Here is a 16,018-nt window from a genome sequence, read left to right on the forward strand (position 1 = left end):
CGCACGCGTTCTTCGAAATGTCTAAACGGTTTGTCAACAAAATCAAAAATCAAAATCAAAAGTATTTATTCAGTTTAGACCACAAGTGGCACTTATGAACGTCAAAATTATTATAGAAAATAATAAAAAAGAAAAGTTAGCCCTTATGGGGCACTTTACATGTCTCCTTATCTTTTGGGCCCTACCAACCAGCGCTTCGAGACAAACATATGGCAAGTGCTGAGAAGAAACGCCGGAACAAACTCAGTCACCACTAATTGCCGGGAAATATCTAACGCTAAGAATAACCAAATTCGAGTACATCAAATATGTGCAGACTTAACTGACCNTGAATATTTACTTATTTATACGCAAACTATACCGATTAAAAAGTTATTGCATTTTACCTAAATAACTCAATTGATATGTGAGAATGATCATCGGACGGTTCTCACGTGTGCGTAGAGTCACGTCGCTTGTGCAAGAAAATAATTATTACAAGCCTGTATAACTGTGACTTGTAACTTATTCTGAGCCATTAATTAGGTTTTCTTTCTGTGTAATTAAATATGACTTAAACAAAAACACAATACTTACTTAGGTACTGCATTTTTTCTCACTTACATTTACGTCACATGTCAGTTTTTTAAATTTATTTATTTCATGTTTATTATTTACTTGGCAAATACACCTCATAATCAATAAGGTGATCTGAAATTGCTTGTACAATGATCCTTCAGGTGAGCAAAAAAAAAATATTTTTGATTATTTCGTACTGTCGTTTGGGTTGTAGGTACCTAATTAAAAAACTAAAATTTAGACGCATCTTTTTATTATTTCAACTTAAAATCCCTACCTTAAAGTAAAGTTAGGTAAATAGAAGTTCCAACGCTACGAATTTGAGTGCTGCATTGTCAACAGTTTTAATCCGCAGGTTCGGAAGTCATTACGCTCATTATGTGTCGACGAAAATATCCGACATCGCCCGAACAAAGCGTGCACTATGAGCTTATTATCTCAAATTACGGCATTACTGTAATGCCGCTTCCTCGTCACCATGAGAAAAACACTTTTCAGTGACGTGAGGGGAATTGCACATTGCGTCAATACTTGAAGACAGCTGAATGTTGCAGCAATTAGGTATCTTCTAACTTGTACGTGTTTGAATTATGCAATGGCGACTAATTAATAACGGATCATCAGCACGTTATTTGGTCTCTACTACATGAGCACGACCCTCTCTAGTTTACCAGAGGCAAATGAAGGATTTGGGCTACACTCCCCACACTGATTGGTCGGATTGGGAGACCTTCTTCTTATCGTGTCGACAACAAACCTACACAGTGTCAGCACAAAAACTCCGCTACAATAGTCGGTTTGGGAAACCTTTATGCTTTTTTATAGTCATGTAATTTAATAGCTTTTAATGCCTAGTTCAGAAGTACGGAAACCAAAAAACTATGATCTGCTACGTTTTAAATCGGATGAATTGTCATCAAAAATCCGTCACGGGAATTGAACCCGGAAACCGAGCGAAGTAATGGTACATCATTGTCCGTCGTCCTTGGTCTGTTATCTGCAACAATCATTGTTTTCACAACAAACCGGTTAATAATCACGCAGTGCAGATAGACTCAGTGTCTCTAGGTACGCTAGATACAATGTGGATTCTATCCAAAGCTAGAGTTCGCTTCCCTCCCTAATCGAGTGCCAATAAGTAGAGAACTCAAAGATATTAGCAACGACCTCTTCCTATTTTCTTCTTAATAATTTCGTTGCGGGTCTAAAAAACATTTAATATTATTAGAAACTCCAATCTCATAATTTTATCCGCTTGTATTTTGTATTTCACATTACGAGCTAAGTACTTAAATTTTTGCCTTCTCAATTTGTGTGCATTGTGTTCAATTAAAGTATGAATGCATTAATACACTGAAGAATATTCAAGACCATCTTAAGGAAAACTTTACTGGAAACACGACTTTTTTTTTGCTTTCGAGAACGTCTAGTGACCAACGAAATCATAAAGTAGCTACTAATTATCAACAGTCCATGCAACTTCATTGAATTACCTATGTTGTGGAACGAAAACGATAATTCTACAGTATCAGGATGGCCCATTGCGTGTCCAGTTACAGAAGATGGCACCATCGCATGACCCGTCATGGCGTGGCACGAAATATAATTGACCTGTGCACCGCAGTATTTATTTACTAACGATATTAATAATTCATACCCAGATGCATCGATAGTGACGTCCCCGACATAGTTCAACGGAGCGTATTCGGTTTTTGCAAGCCATTGTCTGAGATAAATAAGTGGAGATTACTGCATCGCGCTTGCGCAACCTTACGGTGGATATAAAAGCTAAAGATTGTGGGTGGAATGATATTTAGATGAAGCCAAACTGTATTAAAATTAAAAAAGCTCTCCCACTTCATTCAGGATCTAATTTAAATACTTATCTAGGTTTTACTATCAAAATTATGTTAGTACAAGTTGCAGACCATTCAATGATAACGATTAAAATACAAAATCCACACATCATGCTACTCTAACAAGTTTATACCGATGACACAGCTATAACTTGAATGAATACCTACTTTTTTTTTACAACCGTCGTCAGAAGTACCTTATAAGCATTCAGTGACGTCCAATCTCAAAACCCCCCGCTAGTGTGTGTTGATATGACGAAATCGATTCTGCATAAAGATGCTAAAAATAGCCAATCTAATAAACGTTACATAATATGGATTCAGTAGGCTCTTTGCAACAGGCCTTCATTAAATTGAATGTCGGACTGGAAAATATGTTTTTTTCAACCATAGCTCCCATAATATTCATCAATTATCCCGGCCCAGTTCAGACCTATTTTCCAGTACTTAGCCTAGATTTGCTTCCTTTAATATGACGTTTCAGCAATAGTTCTTACACTTCTTTAGTTCAGCAATGTCTGTCAATAAAGCAGTCTGAGGTAGGATGGAGTAAGGGCCTCTAAAATTGGTTTTAGGCACAGAAGGATGCTTTTATACGCTAAATATTTCTGTTTTGCATTTCATTTATGCCATCTCTACATCCGTGAGCTCTCTGTCTTATCTCTACATTGTACAAATTAATATCATGTCTTTCAACGGATAGGTATTTTTAAGATTCGGACTGTCAGATATACCTGCTTTGTTTGAGCGAGTAAAAAATACCCACCTTCAGCAAAAACATATACGTACCTACTAACAAATATAGCGCTGTTTTTTCTGTTTTAGACCATCCATAATCGCTAAAGACTTCGAATCCCTTATTAGTTTTCAGTGTTAAGAATCAAGTAGTAGTAATTGAGTTCTTTGTGTGAAACGATCGGCACTGATGACTATTTTGGTTGTAGGAAGTGATATTTTGTATAGGTAAGCCATATTCATCATGGTGTTGCTTCTTGTGTATTGTTGTTGGTAGTCCACGAGGCCGATGGAACTGGTTCTGACTACATTCAGACGGAAAAAGTAGTATCTGGTCTGGTTCGCCTCGAGTAAATTCACTAGTAATTTCTTTGGGATCGCGTCCGTCAAAGAAGAAGCGAATAATCAAACACTTGTTTGTAGTGTAGCATATGGTAGTCATACAAAGGTACCAATATATCAAATGCTTTACTAAACTGGTACTGGACAGTGGATGCCAAAACATCATTCACTAAAGAGTGAGTTATATTTGAATGTGAACCTGAAACCGAGCATTGAGAATATATAGGAACGATAGTAAAGAGTTAAAAAAAAATATATATTTAAAGTAAAGAGTTACAGTCTATTCTTAAAAAAATATTTAAAAGCCTCTGGCCTTCAAAAAGGGAAATAGGCATAGACAATTTATGCCCATTTCCCTTTTTGGACCAGAGGCTTCTTTGATCCTACGTAGGTACTAATCCGACATTGACGCTTCTATTTTGAAGCGGCCTCTGTCCATCATGAACACAATAGCCTACCAAAAAGGATTACCGTCAGCCTTGGATTTAAATGTCGCTAAAGAAGACCGAACTTTTGACTTGATATGAGGAAACTTTCACAAGCAAGGCCTTTACATAAATATAATTTTCAGAAACTAGTTGTGCCCGCCTGAGTTTTTAAAGTAATAAGGAAGATACGCAGGCACGTCTGAAAGTCACCGCCAAAATAATTTTACTATTACTTGCGTCTGCGTAGGTACTTAAGTTTTTATCACGATAAGCATGATTGCGCAGATCCTAGTTAACCAGTACCAGTTACAGAATCTTGTCTACTTAGTAAATTGATCCTCGCTAAAAAGAAGCCATGAATATTTTTCCGGTTTTTCTATGACTTAAGTGATCGTGTTATAAACATTTTATTGTGGTTATAATTAATTGTCTCTTATTGAAGATGACTAACATATTTAAAAGAAGCAACAAAAGCAACTGAAACAAGTTGAAACAACACAAATCAGACTTATCGCTAATAGCGATCTCTTCCAGACAGCCCACGCAGCCAAAGCAAATCTTTTATTTTATCATACAATAATCCCAACTATCCCAACTAATATTATAAATGCGAAAGTAACTCTGTCTGTCTGTCTGTCTGTCTGTCTGTTACGCTTTCCCGCTTAAACCTCGCAACCGATTTTGATGAAATTTGGCATAGAGATAGTTTGAGTCCCGGGAAAGAACATAGGGTAGTTTTTATCCCGGTTTTTGAAACAGGGACGCGCGCGATAAAGTTTTTCTGTGACAGACAAAATTCCACGCGGGCGAAGCCGCGGGCGGAAAGCTAGTGATTCATAAAGTGAATTTATAGTCGTTTGACTTAAGATGGACGCAAATATTCTTAATTATTTCACCTACCCCTTTCCACATAGAAACAAAGCCTTTATCACACAGAAAAAGCCATCAATCAATGGCTAATCAATCAACATTCTGTTGCCCTGACTGCATTATGCTCATTGTTTTACCGTAAAATTAAGTAATTAAAATGTGTACATTGACCTATTGGCTTGCATTAAGTCAATCTGGTTTCTTAATAAGGAAATAAAAAGGTTTGTGATCCAGATGGGTCTACCAATGCCTGCTCACCTTGTACTTTGAGCATGCTCTACTCAACATTTATGTAAGTTTACTAGCTTTAAACTTAGTATTTTACGAGATGAATGATACCACTACCACTTTGAACGGATCTCATGAATGCAAAGTAGATGTAGATAAATATTGTTTACTCAGGTATTTATAAAGTTATGAATATTTAAAACTAGTCAGAAGTGGATTATAAGGTTTAATAATACCTAATTAACAATCGCCCGTTCTAACCACACTAGTTTGTAGACCAGTACCTCTAGTACGAAAAACTTTCGAGTTCGTTTCGTTGCGTATTCAAAGTGTCATCGAAAAATTTTGTATGAAAAATTAAACAGCGCCCCCTATATTATAGCCGCCCTAGGGGGCGCTGTTTAATTTTTCATACAAAATTTTTCGATGACACTTTGAATACGCAACGAAACGAACTCGAAAGTTTTTCGTACTAGAGGTACTGGAATCAATTTCTCTCAGGTTTTATAGAGGAATAAGAAAGATCTAAAAGTATGTAGACAAATGGACAATACAAAACAATTTTCAAAGCTTCTTAGAGCTTAAACTACCCATATCTAATAGCACAATGCTTGAGGAAGTTCTAATAAAGCTCTTTAAGTGCAGTTAGTTCTTGTTATAGTTGTTTCGCTGATTTGCCTACAACACGCCACATGTAGCTCCAATTAAGCCGTCAGGCTACCCGGCTTCCCTAAGGCTACACGCGTCCTGCAATTTAAGAAAAGTACTTCCTAGCCATATTTTTTAATTTTATTTACTAGCACTTTGTTGTAGACTTGGCCTTTGGCTAAACTGTGCAAGATTTAATGGAAGTGTAGTATGTAGGAAAGGGAAATCAGTTCTCAAGTTAAGGATATGAAAGTATGTATGCACATCAATAAACTTCTGACCCATGTTTTCAATACATACGATTACTTATTTTTACTTTTATTTTTCAAGATCTTTTTCTTTCCTCGACAACTTGAAAGATGTCCTTTGTCGTCAGTTTACAATACCTACAGACTCTTAATCCACGCAGACCAGGCCAATAAGACCAGTGAGTAATAAAATGATCGAATTACTTAAATGGACCATTTACATTCACACCGACTTTACATAATCCGCTCATCGTCGCCGTCATCCTGAGGATGGGCCTCATTATTAGAGTCATATGCACGCGCTCTTCGAAATGTCTAAACGGTTTGTCAACTACCATAGTGTTAAGATTAAAGAAAGAAAGAAAAGATTAGGTCTTAGGACATTACTTTGAACGATTTTTTTTTATTTAATGAAAAGCTTGCATGAAAGGATTGAAACTTTGAAAGGTTCAACTCCATTTGGCCGTGAGCCAAACAATGCATGAAGGTAGATCCGCCAACGGATAGAGATGGTACAGCACTTAAATTGAATGGTGCTGCATTTTGTCCTGGTTACTAGAGACTAGTCCTAGCTAGCTATAATTTTGTAGGGGCGAAAATGGGAAACTCTGACCCATGCCCCTCATTTTCATTTATTATCACTTCTTAATTTTATAGAAATCGTTTTTTTCTTCAACTGTATTGTTTAGTATTTATTTTACCTTAAAAATACGTAGGTATATTCGGTAGAGAAATACTGTCGTATTTTTCAAACTTCATTTTATATTTTTTACGTGTTCCAAATAACTTGCCACCAGCAGAATATTACCTGTCAGTAATTTAGCTGCAAAATCTGAAATATGCTCGTCATTTACCTACCTATAGGTACATGAGTTTCATTTTGTAACATGGGATTTTTCTTGAAAATCCTACGTTTAGCGAACGGATCTTCACGGTCCGCCAGTTGGCAGCAATTGCTGCTATTATGGCCACCACACATGCTGGTATGCAGCACTGTCATTAGGGGTCACGGCTAGTGTTGTCGCTCGATAGTCCGGTATAGATAACACAATAATGGAGGAAACCCTATAACTCTACATTTTGCAGGTCGAACCAAAGCTGTGGTACCTACATATACAGGGTGGAAACGATAAGTGATCTCACTCGATTATTTCTAAACTATACAAGATATCAAAAAACTAGTTACTGATCCTGAAAGTGCTTCATGAGCTCTATCAAATGTTACCAATAATAGGTTACAGAATAAACTGGACCTATCCGAAAATTCAATGTTTCCGACTTCCATACATTTGGTACAGCCTCATAATATGAAAAACTACACAAGATATCGTAAAACTGGTTACTGATCTTAAAAGTGCTTCACGAGCTCTATCTAACGGTATCAATATTTAGTTACAGAATAAACTGGATCTATCCAAAAAATCAATGTTTCCATCTTCCATACATTTAGTACTATGACTGTCATGGCACTCATCTCTGGATAATATTATAGCAAGTAAAGCCTAAAAATAATGTTTTTTATAAGTAATTTTAAATAAAAATGCAATTTATGAGTTTATTTTAAGTTTAATATTTAATTTTAAAAAAATACACTTCTAAATTCTAATATTGTGTAGTTGGGTTGGCATACAATTAGTATGGAAGCTGGAAACATTAAATTTTCAGATAGTTTCCGTTTATTTTGTAACCTGTTATTGGTATCATTTGAAAGAGCTCGTGAAGCGCTTTCAGGATCAGTAACCAGTTTTTCGATATCTTGTATAGTTTAGAAATAATCGAGTGAGATCACTTATCGTTTCCACCCTGTATANGGATCTTCACGGTCCGCCAGTTGGCAGCAATTGCTGCTATTATGGCCACCACACATGCTGGTATGCAGCACTGTCATTAGGGGTCACGGCTAGTGTTGTCGCTCGATAGTCCGGTATCGATAACACAATAATGGAGGAAACCCTATAACTCTACATTTTGCAGGTCGAACCAAAGCTGTGGTACCTACATATATATGTATAACAAACTAAAAAAAAAGATAGATGCAGTCGAACATATAGCCTCCTCCTTTTTGGAAGTCGGTTAAAAAGTATACCTATCCCTAAAAACGCTAAACATTTTATAGTACTTATTACCTACTTGTTGTGTTTGTACAAAAATATCTATAGGTGCCATTTAGTCGAAGAAACAACACTAGTTATGGCATGTCAGCTCCAAGGACGGACTCACATGAGATTTAGGGATACACTGTTATTAGGGAAGGAAGGTCACTAACCAGCTAATGCTAGGCATTACTTCATTTCGATGATAAAGCAAGTTGGAGGCATAACTGATCATGAAATGGAGGAGACTCGACTGAAAAATAACAAGAAGTCTGAAGAATAGTCATTATTAAGTAATTATTCTTGTCCTTTGCATATTGTTGTCTAACACAGGAAAAATAAATAAAGTATGTCTGAGACTTGTAGTACCTACATGATGATTCATGAAATGATGAAGGTAGTCCTTATCACGTTTTACTTTTTATACAATCTTAATGTTATTTTATTTACGTCTTAATAATGAAGAGTCTCTGTCCATTACTTTAAAGGTGAAAAGTATTGTTTACCGGTTTCCTCAATCGGCACTTTACAACAACTTGAGGGACAAAGGATGATGATCGAAAACACCGATGTTCTTCAACTTAGCATTAATCTTTTGGCGAAGATTGATTTAGGTATGCACGCTGGAAACAATACATTTGTAATATTTATGGGACGCTGCCAGCTATAAAGTAGAATTCCGTGAATCAAAACCCTTATAACCCCGTACCTACAGGCAAAACAATTTTAATATTCGCTTCTATCCCGTAAGAATTTATGTCTTGCATAGGTTTAATACATTATAACGACATAGTTACCGTCTTTGTACTACCTACATGAAGTAATATCAATCAGGGGAGATGCAGGCAAAATAGATCTTTCTCATTGCGTGGTAGGCCTTTAAAAGTTTAGAATATTTTCTTTGTCTTAAGTTTAATTTTAAATGAAAGTGCCAAATCATCTCTCTGTTGTCTAATTTGGCGATCATCTAACCTGGGAGTTAGGTATTTTTCCTCTAAAAATGGACCCTTCACAAATTCGAAGAGTGCACTCGACCGGTTATGTTAACCCGTTAACGCCCGACGAGTGCCCTGATGACGTCATGGACTACTCGCGGCTTACGTCAGAAGATCACTGATCAAGGTAATTATAACAAGGTAGGTATGCGCCTTCGATTCCGGAAAGATGGCTGGGTGTTTTTCTACATGTTACTTTGATAGTATTCAATATGAAAATTACTAATAAATAAGTAGGTAGCCTAGATTTCAAATGCGAAGAATCGCTCGGCTTAAATTTTGAGATATAAAAAAGTTATTGTGTAATCCTAGATATGTTATTGTCCCGAAGCAGTGGTAGGGTTAATATTGGGACGTGTAAAAGCGCTTTTTTAAAGCTTATTTGCAAAAATAAATGCATTTTATGAATTTGAATTTTTTAATTTTATGGAAATTACTAAAGGACAATGACCAAAAATGTATGGAGTGTGGTCCAAATGTCCACCACTAATGAGACCTATGTAGTAAAATAGTCTACTAAATACTGATTCATTATAACCAAACCGCAATCAAAAATATGCTGTCAGTAAAAAGTTACGACTGAATGAAAAGTCATGTTTTTTACCTTTTCATCCGAAAAATGTTCTTGATATCATTCTATCCATCGCACATTTTGGATTAATCTATGCCTGTTATGTCATGTCGCTTAGTGTGCCGTGTTAGATTCTCGTTAAAAGAAAAAAAATAAGCTCAGAAGAAAGACAACAATATTTCAATTACGGTCGGGTGGTCGCTGCTCCGCCCCTATTGGTGTAGGGTGATGTTATATAACCTAAAACCATCCTTGATAAATGGGCTATCCATAACAAAAATATTTTTCAAAACGGACCAGTAGTTCCTGAGATTAGCGCGTAAACTACTACAATTTTTCATACAGTCATAACTTTTTACTGACAGCTTATTTTTTTTTCGTCCCATACTGAAAGTTAATCTCTATTTAATGGACTATAAGCCAATATAGGTCTCATTAGTGGTGGACATTTGGACCATTTTTGGTCATTGTCCTTTGGACTACACAATCTACTAATACTTATAAAAGTCCGAAACCTAACAGAAACTAAGTTAAGTCTTAACGGGCACCATTTTAGCACCAAGGATTTTTGTTTTTTTTTTTAGTTTATCTGTTTAAAATAATGTAAATCATCCAACCAACCAATTCGTTGGCAGAAGCTAATATAGTTACCCGACTGCGAAGTCCAGGTAAACGAACCAACCAAGTAGAAAAATTACGAGAACGCTTGCAATTTTAACTAGAACCTCTCATTAGTTAAATAACTGAATAAGTTCTTATTAAGAGAACAATAACATGGAAGGCCTTAACAAAAATATTATGAGAAGTCATTCACTTAGCCGCCACTTAAGTAAACTTTAATTGTGATTTAATGGCGCCGTAAAAATGAGGAAAACACAAACATCAAATATTGTTCTTATAAGATCCAATGGTAAATTATTTTCGGCTTTGAATATAACTAAAAATAGTCTTTCAAAGATTTTTAATTAAAGGGGCTACTTTTCCTGAATGCAATGTTTGATAAGAAAACCTAATTTGTATTCGTTCGTTACAGCCAAATGACGTCCTCTGCTGGACACAGACCACCGCTATTACGATACCTTATATGTATCATACGTTTTTTTTCAGCTTTTGGTGGATAGGCGAGATCTTTAAGAGCGTTTACGCCGTTTGGCGCAAAAACAGTACTTTTTCAACTCGTTACAATCATTAACCAGTAATACTACAAATATGTTATAGGCATAAATAGTTAGGCAATTTCGTCGTCTAAATAGTTAATTGAGAAAATATTGCGATTAGTTTAGTATTCAAGAGTTCTATCAAGATAAGTCCACACAGGTTTTGTAAATTTCCACTTTAGCGNGGTAAAATTTTTAAGCTTTCACAGTAAGTACAAGCAAGCGATAAAGACTCTCCGTGACAAACCGATACTGACATGGAAACCACGGTATTCTATTATTTTCTTAACCCAAGTGTAAGTAAATAAACCTGACATGTGACCTTTGTGATTACACGGCTTGCAAGCCCGTGGCCAATGCACACCACATTAGTGACTTTGTCTCTGCTCACTGGCGTCCTTCACGGGATTATGTAACAACGAGCGCATAATAACTGTATCTACTATGCGTTTAGTTCGGCTCCTTGTGCTCGAGACATGTCAATGTTTCTTTGATTGAGAGCGTTGATAATTGATAACTTCGCTTGAGCAGCGGTCACATGAATTTCTAGGAATTTCCCACTAACAAACTTATTTTAGATATATGGGATGAGAATGAGAACTATAGGCTATATGAGTTCAATTTGTATCGTAGGCATCGTTCGTACGTTCGTTTCAGCCGAAAGACGTCCACTGCTGGACAAAGGCCTTCCCCAAGGATTTCCACGAAGACCGATCCTGCGCCGCTCGCATCCAGGCACCGTACTTAGGCATATTTAGATTCTATTCCTGGCCTACTAAAATGCAAGGAATATATACGCCCTACAGCAGGGTCCCAATAACGATTTAGAAAGGTTATTATTTTTTCTGCTCAACCCAAAGGTAAACTGGTCGAGAATGCTTTAGTGCATTAAGTTCGCCTTATGTTCAAATTTATTTTGGCATAAAAGTTTAAATAAAATAAATAAATTATTGATTTACAAGACGTCAAACTGCTATTAATGTTTACATTTCGAACCTTTCGTCGCTATCAACCACAGTGTACTGTTGACATGCAAATGACAGTCAAAATATCATTGTTCGGTCGCTGCGCACAACACCGCGCATAAAAACTGTCAACACGCGCCCGCGCACGATCGTACGTGAGGAGATAACAGCTGTTTGGGCTCCACTGCGGAAAATGGCAGTTAGCACTCAAGTCACAGCTTAAAGTTCAGTGCCTCGTAATCTGAATGCAGGAACTTTGAAGCGTGCTCTATAGAGCATAACATATTGTTTAGTTAATCTGTAAGAATAACACTACACTTAGCCATTTTCAAGTTTTGGAGAGTTTTTACGTTCTGAAAGAAACTTCAGTAAGTATTCTTAAAAATAAACTATTACCTACCTACCTCCAATAAAAAGTTACACCTAGGATGAACACTGGATTAAAATAACATTTCCATACTAAATGTCAATTTTAGCCAGAGTTCAACTAGGGTGTAACTTTTATTAATAAGGGGGTTACAGGCACAACCTTACTTTAACATCAAAAATCTGGCAAACTCCATACAAAAAGCACTGGTTATTGTTATTTTAACCGTAACATGAAGATGGTGCAACTCAGCCATAAACTCTTCCCCGAATAAAATAATCCTAACAGCTCTTTAAAAACTTGCCCTCAAACGAAAAATGTTACCTACCTTAATGTGAGCAGCGTATTTCTTTGACTCTGGGAAGAGTATAAAAGTGGTGGCTGTCAGTGTTTATACAACGCCACTGCACTATTTCCAAAACTAAGTATCAATCGACACAAAATTTTCCATGTTTGATTTATAAACATCTAACAATAACCATAGCATTTCCACGAGTGTCATTTTCTAATTTTATTACAGTTTCTTCATTATTTAACCAAAATTAGAAAAAATAAAAGTTAATATTTTTTATCCCTGGATGTATGACTAAACGCTTTTGCCTTATTCTAAACAAAAACAAAATTGCCAATATGCCAAGGCCGGAAAATTGTAAAAAAAAACCTTTTACAAAATGGCGGGAAGGAAGGCGAGCGCGTCTGTGACTGTGCAGTGGGAAATATTAATTTTAAAAATCAAGAAACAATAAAGTGAGTGTGTTAGGCTGGGAAATAAGTAGAACAGAATGAAATTAATTCAAGTCCTTGTGAATTTTATTTACAGGTAAGAAATTTACGGAAAATTTTTGTACCATAGGTCAACCCGCGTACCCGCAAAAAAATTACAATTAATTTTTGGTTTATTCACACGGAGCTTACGTTGATCCTAGACTTTTTCAGAAGTTCGGCCTCGGGATAGCGAGACGTAGATTGTAATAACCCACTTGATTGCATTGTACAAATCATTATGTACGCCGATTGTCTCTGTATTGTTTGTATTTCGCAACGAGGTACGGTAATTAAAATAATAACTATTGTAGGTACTTTGAATAACGCATTATTCTAGTTTTATGACTACCGTTTTTATAACACAACGACAATTTAGACGTTAAACTAGTTAGTTTTAGCCTAGCTAATGGTCAAGTCAAACTGCGAATCCACCTACCTACATCGAGGTGTAAAGTTCAGGCTGCACACAACTGGTTTTGATCCAAAAATAAACGAAAGGATTAAGGAAGGATACGCTCATCTGGTTTTACAATACAGCCGAGTGCCGCCTTACCCACCTAGAAATAAAATTGTTTTATACATCGTGTGTCCAGTTCCAACTCCATTTGGCGGTGTTTTAACATGCTAAAAGAACATTTAGTGGTTTTCCAATATCTGGTGGCAACCTACGCCTTATTGTAGGTATTTCTTTAATTTTAATTTGTCTTTTTAGTAGTCTACCCTCATTTTTTCTCACATATTTGGGCGTTGGTCAACCGAGTTACCGAATTCCTAGAAATTACATCGTGTGTGTCGAGTTAAAACTCCCTTTGGAGGTGTATTAACATGCATTTAGTGGTCTTCCAATACCTGGTGGCAACCTGCGCCTAAGGGCTATATTTTACCGGGACACCATGGCGGCGCAACCAGTCACCGCTTCCAACAAAATGTATACAGCTCTATAGAGAGTTACTCGCCTGGTGTCTGTTTGGTTGCGCAAAGCTGTATACATTTTGTTGGTAGCGGCGACTGGTTGCGCCGCCATGGTGTCCCGGTGAAATATAGCCCTTGTTATAGGTATTTCATCATCATCATCAACAGCCCTTTACAGTCCACTGCTGGACTATGAGCCTCCTCCACTATAGTAGAGGGTTTTGCCATAATCCCCACGCTTGGCAGGCGGGTTGGAGATCGCAGTTTAAAAGATTTATGTTTGTCAGAGAGCGCTGCTGCCCGTTCTCTGTTTGATGTGTACTTAGTCCGTAAGTCGCCTCTTACGACATACACCCGCGGGAAGAGTAGGGGTTGGTGACAAATGTTTGTATTATGACAATATAGGTATTTATTAGATTTTAATGAGTGTTTTTGTTGCAGCGGCTCGGGCGCGCGCCGCGATCCGCGTGATGGCGGCGGGCCGGCAACTTAGGCTGCTCCTGTGGAAGGACTACCTCATCCGCAGAAGAAAGCTGGTAAGTACACATTTTTCTGTATAGTGTTACGCCCTTTTCACACGTCCCGGTTGCCGGCTAACCGGCGCCGGGTATCCGGTGGTGAAGTGTATGGGCATGGTACATAGCTTTCACATGTTCCGGCGTAATTAANTAGCTTTCACACTTCACGACCGGGTACCTGGCGCCGGTTAGCCGGCAACCGGGACGTGTGAAAAGGGCCTTGAGAGTCCCCGCAGATTACAGACTTTCAGCCGTCCGATATTTGGTCGCTTTTTCGGTACAAGTGATTCATTATCGGCCGTTAAAAAAATTGATGGGTTTCACAATAAAATAAACTATTACGATGCAAACTTTTACGATTAGGGTTCTGGGATCATAGAGTAGGTATGTAGATTTACTATTTCTAAGATTTTGTGGGGTGGGCATTGGACCATTCTGGGGTGGGCACTGGACCACTCTGAGGTGGGCCATGGCCACCCGGCCCACCCGCTATGTGTTGACCGTCTTGATGTTGTGTCGGATATACTTATGTCAGTATTTCTCTATTTTTTTTAATTAGAGGCTAGATACTAAAAAAAAGCGTGTTAATAAGTAATAACTCTCAGTTTAGTATCAGCTATCCAATCGGTTAGGTAACTAAATGAATTGTAAACTGGTGTGCAAGGAAGAGGTTTATACTTTTACTTGTATAATAGTAAGACAAATCCCGCGAAATCGCACTCGCTTAACTCTGGATTCTACTCCAGAGGTGGAATTGTGTAAAGCAATCGTAATCATTTGACAGTTCATAACGTACGATAAAGTCAGAACAAAGCGTTTGACAGAATAATCGTACGTTATGAACTATTAAATGATAACGATTGCTGTACACAATTCCACCTTTGATTCCAATAATAATGCTTTAATACTTATTTCTCTTTCAGATAACCCTGTTCGGCGTAGCGTGGGCCACGCTGGTGATGCTGTGCCTGTACGTCGTGCGCATCAACATCGACAACCAGGACTTCCCCACATGTAAGCTATTAACTTGTCTAAATACTACTACTAATTAGTTAAATAATTTCTCAGAATTGACCTTTAACAATGATAGGTTTTCCCATATTATTTACCTATTACTTCCTTGACCACTATTAAATCAGGTTTGTATAGGTTGATTGATTGTTTTTTAGTTTGTAAAAAGGTACTTACTTAAGTAGTTAAATTACTTGAGATATCGTTATGATGAAGATTGAGTATACCTAATTACTTGTAGTTAAGCAAGCTCGAAACTAGAGATATTGAAAAGCATGATTAAGTACTTTCGCATCAATCTGCAGTGCAAATACCAAATTTTCTTTTCGTGCTAAATGTTGTAAGAGGCTTCTAATCCTGGAGCCTGTCAACCCTACAACTGGCCGGCGTGGAGAATGTAATGTAGGTTTCTATGCCTCATTTACCTGTGGTAAATTGGAAAGGCTGTTATTTCTTCAGGAAAATCAACATCATCAAGTCATTTAAGTAGAGACTAACTACTTAAATGACTTAATGATGATGATTTTCCTTCTATCCTGTTCTGATTACTTTCGTTACCCCTGCCCTCTGCATTTTAAACTTAATTCGAGACTAAGTTAGCCGTTATTAGTTGCGTTTTTATTGGTGGTCAAGATGTCGTGGCTACTAAAGCCCGGTCTGTAAGCTACCTAGCTACGCTCGCACACTCACTGCGGGCGCCCGTCGCACAGTCGCGACAGCAATACATATAATTACGCGCGAGCGATAAGGA

The 16,018-nt window shown here is 37.3% G+C and overlaps 1 protein-coding gene across 1 annotated transcript in view; it reads left to right on the forward strand.

Moving 5' to 3' along the window:
- The window catches only part of LOC114363337 (uncharacterized), an 85,968-nt gene that overhangs the window by 15,727 nt on the left and 54,223 nt on the right, over window positions 1-16,018 (forward strand). Inside the window, exons 2-3 of the mRNA XM_028319025.1 lie at window positions 14,180-14,274; window positions 15,180-15,270. Coding sequence (XP_028174826.1) covers window positions 14,209-14,274; window positions 15,180-15,270 — 157 coding nt within the window. The 5' untranslated portion in view covers window positions 14,180-14,208. The remainder of the gene's footprint in view (window positions 1-14,179; window positions 14,275-15,179; window positions 15,271-16,018) is intronic.

Source organism: Ostrinia furnacalis, unplaced genomic scaffold, assembly GCF_004193835.3.
Source record: "Ostrinia furnacalis isolate ACB-3 unplaced genomic scaffold, ASM419383v2 OfSCF7067, whole genome shotgun sequence".
NCBI lineage: Eukaryota > Metazoa > Arthropoda > Insecta > Lepidoptera > Crambidae > Ostrinia > Ostrinia furnacalis.